Source organism: Urocitellus parryii, chromosome 1 (assembly GCF_045843805.1).
Source record: "Urocitellus parryii isolate mUroPar1 chromosome 1, mUroPar1.hap1, whole genome shotgun sequence".
NCBI classification, from domain to species: Eukaryota; Metazoa; Chordata; class Mammalia; order Rodentia; family Sciuridae; genus Urocitellus; species Urocitellus parryii.
In genome coordinates this window covers 136,710,465-136,720,792 of record NC_135531.1, presented here as the reverse complement: position 1 = coordinate 136,720,792, position 10,328 = coordinate 136,710,465, and the positions used below count along the sequence as shown (strand labels likewise).

At 53.5% G+C, this 10,328-nt stretch overlaps 1 protein-coding gene across 1 annotated transcript; it reads right to left on the bottom strand.

Moving 5' to 3' along the window:
* Positions 1 to 259: 259 nt before the first annotated feature.
* Positions 260 to 8,462, bottom strand: Shroom1 (shroom family member 1). The gene is made up of 8 exons (XM_077797335.1): positions 8,391 to 8,462; positions 2,910 to 3,898; positions 2,770 to 2,825; positions 2,354 to 2,623; positions 1,602 to 2,141; positions 1,383 to 1,515; positions 1,003 to 1,275; positions 260 to 882 (listed from the first exon to the last, which is right to left on the bottom strand). The coding sequence occupies exons 2-8, from the start codon at positions 3,861 to 3,863 to the stop codon at positions 550 to 552; spliced, it is 2,559 nt and encodes an 852-aa protein (XP_077653461.1). The 5' UTR covers positions 3,864 to 3,898; positions 8,391 to 8,462; the 3' UTR covers positions 260 to 549.
* Between the last annotated feature and the right edge of the window lie 1,866 nt (positions 8,463 to 10,328).

The window sequence follows — 10,328 nt, the reverse complement described above, 5'->3', positions numbered from 1 at the left end:
TCTTGAGACACAAATTGCCCGACTGGCCTTGAACTGTGATTTTCCTGCCTCATCCTACTGAGTTGCTGGGATTATAGGGGTGGACCTACTCCACTCCCTGGTGGCTGCATTTATAAACAAGACCCCTTCCTTTTCCTCTTCTTTCCATTTGTGTGCAGGATGGATACACATGCGCGTGCGTGCGCGCGCACACACACACACACACACACACACACTTCTATTAGAAACTTTTATTGAAAAAATAAGGCCATTTTGTATCTCAAGTAGAAGTGCTCCTCAGACTTGTCTCCTCTTTCTCCAACCAGTACTAACAAAGCCCCTCTTTCATCATAAAAATGGGCGATATTGCCATTTTTAAGGTTCTTAAGTTAATCCCTAAATAACCCACCAGACATGGGTAAGGTCACATGAGAATACCAGGAAGGAGTAGCCTGGGAAAACAACCAGCCTGGGTCTTCTCTGGCTTCCTCAAGGGAAAGCACCCAATAAGCCAGCATGGCCCCAGTTGTGTGGGTGAGGTAGGGCAGTGCCCCATCCTGCCACCTGTAACTAGATAGAGGGAGGAAGGAAGGGTGGTTTATCCTGAGGGCAGGTCTCTGGGGGCCAGGACGGCCTGGGAGAGATGGGACGAAGGTCAAGGTTGCTCCCAAGAGCGTCTAGTTGGTTCTGAAAGAGCCGGACATGTTCCTCCAGGCAGCGCTGCTGGGTCAGAAGGGTGGCCTTGCCCACCAGCAGCTCACTGTAGGAGCACAACTCCTCTGCAGACAGTGCCCTCGCCAACACCTCGCGCAGGGCCCGCTCACGCCGAGCCAGATGCTCCTTCAGCTCCTTGGCATCTTCCTGCTGCCGTTGCAGAAGCCCAAGTCGCTGCAACAGAGAGTCCTAGAGCCACAGGGAGAGAATGCTGTGACAGCAGTAAGGCACCGCTGATCCCGGGATGGTTTCAGCCAGAGACAAAAATGCCTCCCCGCCCAATTCTCCCCCAGCCTGAACCCCCTTTACCCGCTCATCAGGGTCACCATCTGGGCCCATCCGGGCTAAGGCATGGTGCACACGGGCCAGGCGACTGCCGAGTAGCAGCAGGAGGCCAAGGACGCGCTCCAGGTCGGCCAAGAACCGGCTGAACCGCTCCAGTTCCCGGGGTGCACAGGCCTGGCCCACTGCGGATTCCAGAGCCACCCTGCGTCTGGTCCATTCTTGGGCAGCATCTTGCAGCCGCTCCTCCTGGATGTGAAGGTCCTGCAGCATCTCTTGGAGAAGGCCAGCTAGCTCCACCTACAGGGAGGGGCTGGGTACTCAAGGCCAGGGCTGGGCCTCTGTCTTCCCAGCCCAGACACTGGACTCTTGCCCCACCCAGCGTCCACCAACTTCTCCACACTCACTTTCTTAGCCTGGATGCTGTTGTTTGATGTTTGGGCATTAGGACAGTCAGGCATAGGACAGGAGGGAGAGTTTTCAGGCCTTGTCATCTCCTGAGAAGTTGGCAGGAGCTGGGTAAAGTTGAATTGATAGGACCTGGGGACAAAGTTAGAATTCCCTGGGTTGTCCTGTCCCAGACTGTGGAAGCTTAGAATCCTGAGCCCCTGGTGCCTCTCACTCACCCTGGCTCAGAAGTACCAGGACCCTCTTCTCCAGCTTCACCACAGCCTGGCTTCATTGCAGCCCAGACTTCTGCTAAAGGAATCAGCCCATCCAGCAGGCCCAGGGGTGGCTCTGGGCATGGCTGGGAGGTAAGAGTATCACTTAGAGAGGGATCCAGTCTGGCCAGCTCCTGAACCAGCTCCTCAAGACGTTGACATGGCCATGTTGGCTTGGAACCAGGCTGTCCAGTACCCCAGGCCAGGGAAGTATGGTGAGGGGACCCTAGTTTATCTTTGCCTGAAGGTTTCAGGGCATCAACTGCAGGGTGGTCAGTGGTAAGCAGTCCACTGGTATCAATGATTGAGATGTCACCATTTGCAGTCCCAAGGGGGATATAGCTTGTGGGCCTGCAGATACCCACAGAACCATTCATCTCCTGCCAGCAGTCACCTGCCCCTGCAGTCCCCAGACATTCATGCAGGGTGCACTCTGGGGGGACTGAAGCCTGGCCAGTCCTTTGGCCCAAGCCAGTTCCACACTGCTGGTCAGAGGTATGGACACTGGAAACAGAAAAGATACTGAATCAAAAAAAAAAAAAAATCTCTGACTGAGGCCAGAGTGATCTTCGAGGGATGCCTTCCCCCACCCCCACCCCAACTACCTAGCCTTCCAGGATCCAGCTAGGAGAAGGTTCCCTGCCCCTCTAGCATTTCTAGAGGTTTATGTGTGAGGGAGAGTGTCTCACTCTGCTTGGAAGCAAGAAGGAATTCACCTGATTGGAAACTCCTGGGGGATATGGGAGTCTGGAAGTGATCTCATTCCAACATGCAGGGTTTCTTCCAGGAACACTTCATCATCAGGAAGGGAGGGAAGGAGGGCATATGGAGACTCCATGCAGATCTCTGAGACCTCCTGCTCACACTTGGCAGGGCTGCTCTGGGGGTCCTCTGCAGGATGCACCAGTGCAGCTTCCTTCTGTGTCAAGAATCTGGAGGCAGGGATCTCACACTGACCACAGTGACCAGGAAGGAAAGTCTTTGTGCTGCACCAAGGAAACAGAAAAGTGTGCAGTTTGCAAGACAGAAGGCTCAAAATGAGGGTTGGCTGGAGGGGCTGGCAGGGTCCTTTCTTAAGCAAGAGCTGTGAAAGCAGCCTCCCACAACTTCCAGAGTGGTCCATGTGTCTCACCTGGAAAGTTTGGTCTGAAACGGTGGTCTGGGGTTTTCTGCTGCTTGGGAAACAGCCTGGAAAGGTGAGCAGTTGACTGAAATGTGGTCATCTCCCACATGCTCCCCTCCACCACAAGCCTGCATCCTCTATCTCCATACCTGGACAGGGGCCACGGCCCCTCCTGGACCTTTCCAGGGGCTCAAGACCTCTCCTGACGGGCTCTGACTCCGACTGGCAGGCCTACAGGCATTGCCAAGCTTCATGGACCCGGAGTTCAGCTCCGCTGTGCTTTGGGGTTGGGCCTCAGCCTGCGCCCAACACTGCAACCCTTTGACCTCAGCCTGCAACTCCTGGGGCTCAGGACTGCTGAGGCCAGAGCTGGAGCAGGCCAAGCTCAAGCACTCCCGCGCCAGCCCACCACCCCGACCCATGCAATCCAACTTTCCTGGCTCTGAGAAGCACCATTTCCCCTGCTGATTGGCGAGGCGCCCCGGACCAGTGGATCCTGGCGCTGGAGCCCCGGAGCCCGTGGGTCCTACCTCCCCGCCCGGGTGGCTAAGCGAGGCGGAACGCGGGTGCGCAGTGGGGGGCCGCGCGGGGACAGCTGGCCGCAGGCGGATGGGCAGGCTCATGCGGAGCTCCTTGCGCTGGAAGGATGTCTCCCGGAGCACTCGCCGCTGCGCGCCCTGCAATCGCTGGCGGTAGGCCGCCCAGGAAGCTGGCGGGCTGGGTGGCTCGGCTGCCTGCGCCCCGGCCTCAGCCTCTGCAGCCAGCGCGTATAGCAGCGGGGTTGCTTGTCTGCTGAGTGGCCCCGGGGTTCCCTGGACCTCTGGGGGCCATGGCTCACAGCACGCAGCAACAGCTGGCCTCGGCCGCTGCGTGGTGGGAGGATCGGCATCAGGGGGAGCTGGGGCCGGGCCGCCCCAAACCACGCGCACGTATTCCCAGTCGAGGTAAGGGTGGAGATCCGCGCGAGGCGAAGGCGTGCGTGCCTCAGGGGCCGAGAAAGAACCATAGGCCGAGTCGGCGCGAGTGGACAGCCGCCGTAAGTCTAGGCTTGGTGTGGATGAGGCCGGGGAGGCGCTGTCGTCCCTGGGACCCAGGGCTTCCATGGCTGTGCAGAAGGAGCAGGCTGGTTCCGTGGATCCTAGAAAAACAAGTGTGGTGGTGTTCCAAGTAAAGGCTAAGACAGACTGCTGGCCCTTCACCACGGAGAGCCAGAGGCTTACACGTCCCCTCTGGTCACATGGCCCATAGGATGACATTATTTTGGCAGAGTAACCTTGGGGTCAAGGATGGCATGGGCAGTAAGACCAATCGCAGAGAGCTGCTCTGGAAGTTGAGGGCCTCTGCTCAGGGAAAGCGATTGGCACTTAGTCCATTCCCTGCTAGGACTCCCAGTGGAGGCCTCTACCCTGCCACCTCCTGCTGCGCTGAGAACATACTTGTGCACCAACCCCCACCTATTCCACCCAGGCTGCTTCCTGGCCACTTCGTTAGCTTCTCCATGTGATCTCTGCTAGCTTCTCCATGTGATCTCTGCCGGATAAAACAATGCTGAAAATGTTCTCAGATCACAGAGGGCAGGGGCAACATCACAGCCTCTCTCCCTGCTTCTGTGCATATTCTTATATTCTGGGTCTTCATATAAATATTCATCTTGATTCTCACCACTATCTGGATTTTACAGATAAGGACCTTGAGATTCTGAGGGGAAATGATTTGTCCAAGGGCACACAGCTGGTAAGTGGCAGAGCCCTGGCTGAAATCTGGGCATGCCTCCAAACTCACTGCAACAAGAATCCATTTCCTAGAGGCAACCCTACTGAAAACCAGTTTATCATGTCCTTTCCAAACCCAACAAAGCTCAAACTTCACATGGGAAATATTGCCTCCCCACAAACTACTGGCAGATTCCAGAATACACTATTTCTGAGATACTGACTTTTGTCTGAGAATGACTAACTGACTCCCACCCCTTGCCCTGATTTTCTTGCTTCCTCTAATTGACTAAGCTTAGAGGTCTCTTTGTATTTTGTGATGCCCACAGTCCTGAGTTTCCACAGCATTCACCATCCTGCAATATAATTATTAGCTTACCATTCCCTTCCCCATTCCCACCCCTGAGCTTCCTGAGGACAGGCCCTGCCCTTATTCATCACTCAGTGCCTGACACAGTGCCTAGCATGCAGTCAATGTTAAATAAATGTTTGTTGAATGGCAGGGGAAGGAACAGATTTTCAGGGAAAAGATGTAGGGGTGGCCTTGGTTGAAAAGAAGAGGGCTTTTTGGCTTTTGCCCACCCTTCTTGCCTTTCTGACAGTCTTTTCTGGAGAAGGAACAGAATAGGTGAGGCGCTTGTCACTATTAGACCCTGACCAGCCAGGTTACTTATCTATTATTAGAAACAAACAGAGTGGGTAGGCACAGTAGGAGTGGCTGGAAATCATACCTCCCCGGGGCTGGGAGAGGGAGCAAAGGGAAGAGGTGGATGTGTGTGCCTGCGTCAGGGTGACTTTTTTGTTGGTTTGGTTTGTTGGTTGGTTGGTACAGGGGATTGAACCCAGGGGCGCTTAAATACTGAGTCATTATCTCCTGCATGTTTTTATATTTTACTTTGAGATAGGGTCCAGCTAAGTTACTTAGTGCCTTGCTAAGTTGCTAAGGCTGGCTTTGAACTTTCGATCCTCCTGCCTCAGCCTCCCGAGTCACTGGGATTATAGGCATGCACCCCTGTGCCCAGCTGATAGTAGCTTTGAGGCTTGGCAACCTGGGGCTCCCAATAACCTAGGCGGGGAGCTTATCTTTCCTAAGATGCTTGGTGGAGAGTATAGAAAGATTTTGGTGATCCACAACTGGAGTGGAATAGAAAAGCAGGCTTATTTGAGCATCCCAGAAACTATTTGTAATTCAGAGTCACCTTCCACCCACCACCTTGAGACCCAGGATACTACAGATTGCTGGTGAGGACAGGTAGTGGGGTTAGTGGTGGGAGGATATGGGAGAGAATGTTGCAACATCCCTAGTGAGGGCTTTCAGCAGACCTGGAGCTCACAACATCTGATGTCATCTGCCTGGGGGCATCTCCGTGACCATTAACCACAGCCCTGCAGATTGGTCCACATACTCTGGTTTGGGAACATGTTTTGCAAAATGTTTCTACTCTCTAAACAAGAATCTACTCTTGAGTAAAGCTCCTAGGAAAACAATTGCCTCCTCTAGGAAGTCTACTCTTGACCTCAAACACCAGCTCTCTCTCTTCACAGTCCTTCTAAGCCCAGTTCATGGGCTAGCTCATGCCACCCATTCCTGCCTATGTTGGCTGCAAAAGGCAGGGGTGACCAAATACAAAGATACTTTCTCAAAAGAGGTCATGAAAATCACCAGGTGTGGTGGCACCTGTAATCCTGGCTGCTCAGGAGGCTGAGGCAGGAGGATTTTTAAGTAGGTCAGAGTGCTGGCCTACTTAATGAGGCTGGGGATGCAATAGGGGTGGCTGAGACAGGAGTATCACAAGTTTGAAGTCAGCCTCAGCAAATTAGTGAGATCCTGCCTCAAAAATTAAAAAAAAAAAAAGTGTGTGGGGGGGGAGACTGAAGATGTATCTCAGTGGTAAAGTACCCCTGGACCCTAAATCCCAAGTAACCTCCATTTACCCTCCCCCCCAAAAAATGACTGGGGGTGTAGTTCAGTGATCCTGGGTTCAATCCCCAATATGGAAAAAGAGGTCATGAAAATATATCTTTTTTGAAGTTACTGTGTAAACAAAAGATTCTGAATTCATCAGATAAAAAGAATTGGAATGGAGGATAAAACATGTGTATACTTGTCTGTTTCTTATGGATCCTAACTTGTCTCGAGGATGTTTTTGCATTGATGGCCCCAGTAGGTTAATGTCCGCACAGGATGTTCACATCAGCCCTTTTGCAGAACCAGCTATATCACCACAGCCCAGATGCTTTGGTGTGTGTTTGGGACCTTCAGCATAGGAGCAAGGAGTTTCACACTCATCTGGTTGCATACAAGAAGCCTCTTACAGTCCAGACAGTCCCTGTGGCTGGACAGGGAAGCCATATCCTAGAAGTCCCAGCCTCAGCATTAGTGTCAGTTGTGGGCTGGGCAGCACAGACTGTGCCTCTTGCTGAACTGAAGCCCAGAGGCTTCATTTTACCAAGCCCCACTAGAGCAAGGGGAGAGCATGAAATCCCTGCTAGGAAACCACCAGATAAGGGCCCGGGAGTAGGGAAACATTCCATAAGAACATTCCATTCATCTAAATGAAGGAGCAAGACAGGAAGAGAAGACAAATATGGGTTCAGGGTTCAGAGCCAGAGGTCTGGGGGATGGAGGTGCCAGTCTGGAAGGAGGAAACTAGGGTTGAGGACTGGCCAAGGGGTCCAGTGCTCATTTAGTCTGGGGTCTGTAGGCCTTTCCATGTCTGTGGCAAGTCTGGCCACAGTAGGAATGTGGGTCTGGAGCTCTGCAAAGAGGGTAGGACAGACAAACCCAGGATTTTACAGGATGTTGGAGAAATCGATGAAGACAGTTTCCTGTGGATAAAAATCACACCAAAGCAATGGGAGTAAATATAGGTAAACTCACCAGAGAGGTACAAGAGAACCCCAAATGCAACAAATCATCAGAATTAAATCCTCCCTTTATCAAAGGCCACTTCCCATCTGATCTGTCTGTGATACGTTGCCCAAGCCACCCTTTTGTGTTGGTATTCCTTCAGGATGGGACTCAATGTGGGGACGCTGGATGCATAACGATCTCCCTGCCAGACGGGGTTCCGAGGTTCCGGACTATGTCTTGAATCCCAGCATCCCAGCTAGATCTGACTGGCTGGGAGTTCTGGCAAGTTCTGTGGCTCTCCCAGCCTCATCATGCAGACAGAACACCCCACGCAGTATCTGCGCTGCTGGTTTTCAGACTCAGTGGTCTCTGCAGCCCAATCGTAGAGTCTCCAGAAACCCTAGCTCCCCTCTTTGAGCAGGAAATGCAGGATGCTGGTAGCTCTTGGGGAAGGGCGGCTGTGGCTGTGGATGGACCACATACCTGCTGCTTCAAGATCTGGGACATGTGAGACAGCAGAGAGGCGCAGGCTCTGGCGACCGCAGAGGGCGGCAGAGTCACGCCGAGCCACGCCGAGCCGCGGGAGAGCGGATGGCCGTCGACCTGAGCATTTCTCTTTTCCTGTGGGGTTTACAGTCTGCGAAGTAGGGCTCAGATCGCGGACAGGGGGAGGGCAAGTTCTGGGGCAGGAGGGACCCGTTTCTCCAGCTGCTCCGCAACCGTAAAGCAGCAACAGGGGGTCGCAGAGTAAGTCTCCACGGTGTGTTTTGGTCACACACAGCGCCCCCAAGAGCTCCTCCAGCTGGGTGGGTCTGTCCCCTCCTAGACCCTGGCAAAAGGTAAAGGTGCGCAGGGGCCTGACTCCACTCGAGTAACCAGACTGGACTCCCAGTAGGACCCCTCCCGACAGATCGACACACCGGCTGTTCCCAACCCTGCAGCCACCACCGCTGCCGCCACCGCCCCTCTTAAACTCCCCAGCCTCCTCCTCGCAGGAAGGAGACCCAAGGACCCCGCCACCCTCCCCTCCCCTCCCCTCCCTACTCCCCGGCCCCGCCGCTTACTTGAGGCTCCAGCCTGAGACTCTCTCCTGGGCGCCCGCGGCCGCGCGGTGACATCAGAGCCCTGGCTCGCGCTCCCCGACCCCACCTCCAAGCTCTGGCCGCAGCCACAGGGAAGGCGCCACCTCCGGCCAAGAGGGGCGGGAGCGAGGAGTCGGGCGAGCGCTGCCCCCGGAGCCACCGCCCCTTCCCAGTGTCTGCTAGTCAGCCTAGTCCAGGGCCAAAAATGTGGACAATTTGTTCCCCCACCGTGCTCAGGCCTCTGGCCCCGGGAGCGTAAGGTAAAGGGCGACCACAGCAACAGCCGCCCATTTTTAGTGCGACTGGCCGGACAAACCATAAGCATCCCACAGTCCCTACTGTGGGGAGGTCCAGGATGGGCTCCAAGGGGCCAGGGGAGCACCCCAGCCTTTCCTCTCAAACTCTGAGGAGAAAATGCTCCCAAAACTCGAGGCTCCTTCCTGTTCCTCTGTATGGTTCAGATGGCAACAGCACCCCTTGACAACTCTCTTCCAGACCCGCATTTCCAGGACTCTTCAAGCTTATTGACTCCCACCGTGGCCTTCTGTCTACTATTCTTGTCACCTTTGCATTTCACCCACTACCCAGCAGAGTCTAGGCCCTCCTGCTACTTGAGGGTGGTAGGAAACCTGAAGACTGTGTGTCCACCCCAACTTCCCTAAGTGGGTCTTTGTGTGCTAGACATATGCACACCACCTAAGGCTCTCAAGGTCTTGACCTCTGGGGCATCCTCCATACTCCAAAGAATGCCCTGCCTTTATCTGATGCTATGCTTTTCTTGCTATGTCCTCTCCTCCCCTGTCCCATCTTACCAAAACTCTATCCTATGAATATTCACTCCGCCAAGAACTGGGCCTTTCCTTTAGAGTGCCCTTTGCTGAAATCCTTCAGCTCCCAGGTCTCTCTGCTGCCCTCATGTCACACAGGATAAGCATGCCGGAGGCTGGGACCATGTCCTCCCATCCTGGCAATGCTGGCAGATAAAGATATGTTTGTGTTGATAAGCAGGACCCAGAACTCAAGCTAAAAGTGAAGGCTGCTATTTCCTGGGGCACTGAGATCCTGAGGAACACTGACTTCCTAGATCTTCTGGTGGGTGCAGGTAGCAGGCACCTGAGCCTAGCTTCTTAGAGTGATGCTCTACCAGCCCTGCTCCTTCAAACTCCCATCTGGACTTGGGGGTCAACTTCAACAGGAGCTGTCTCTAAGACAGAAACTCAGAACCCCTTGGCTTTGAGAACTGTCCCTTTTGAAATTCTTGCTCCTTTAGGGCAAGTTTGTTCACTTTTAAATTTGCACTGAATTCACCCCACTTGTCCAAAGATAGGACTTTACAGGAAGGATCTTCAAGAATGAAGTACAAGGAGAATTAAACTCATCATCTCTTTTGGGGGCTCTGGATAGGCAAGACCTCTGAGGTTGGGTGAGGGCTAGCTGTCCTGGGATGGAAGCTTTGAGATCCACAGTTCCTGGGAAGGAATGCTGGGCTGTCACATTCCTAGTGAGTACACGTATATTACCTTTTCCCTACAGAGACTGGGTGAAATCCCAGCCTGTTTGTTTTGATCATAATAACTCAACTTTTCTCCCCCAGCCTGGCTCATTCCAGGCCTGGGACCATGTGTTAGCTTTTTGTCACTGTGGCAAAAATACCTGTCACAAACAATATAGAAGAGGAAAACTTTATTTTGACTCATAGTTTCACAGGTTAGGTCCTATCTCTCGGTAGCCCATTAAGCTCCTATGGATATACAGATGAGGTCAGAACCCTCATGATCCAATCATTGCCTAAAAGCCCCATTTCTGAAACTCGCAGCATTAGGGACCATGGTTTCAACATGAGACTTTGGGGGGCATTCCAGATCTAAACCATTACAGACCATTTCATTCCTCTGCTCTGATCTGTCCTCATTCACGTTT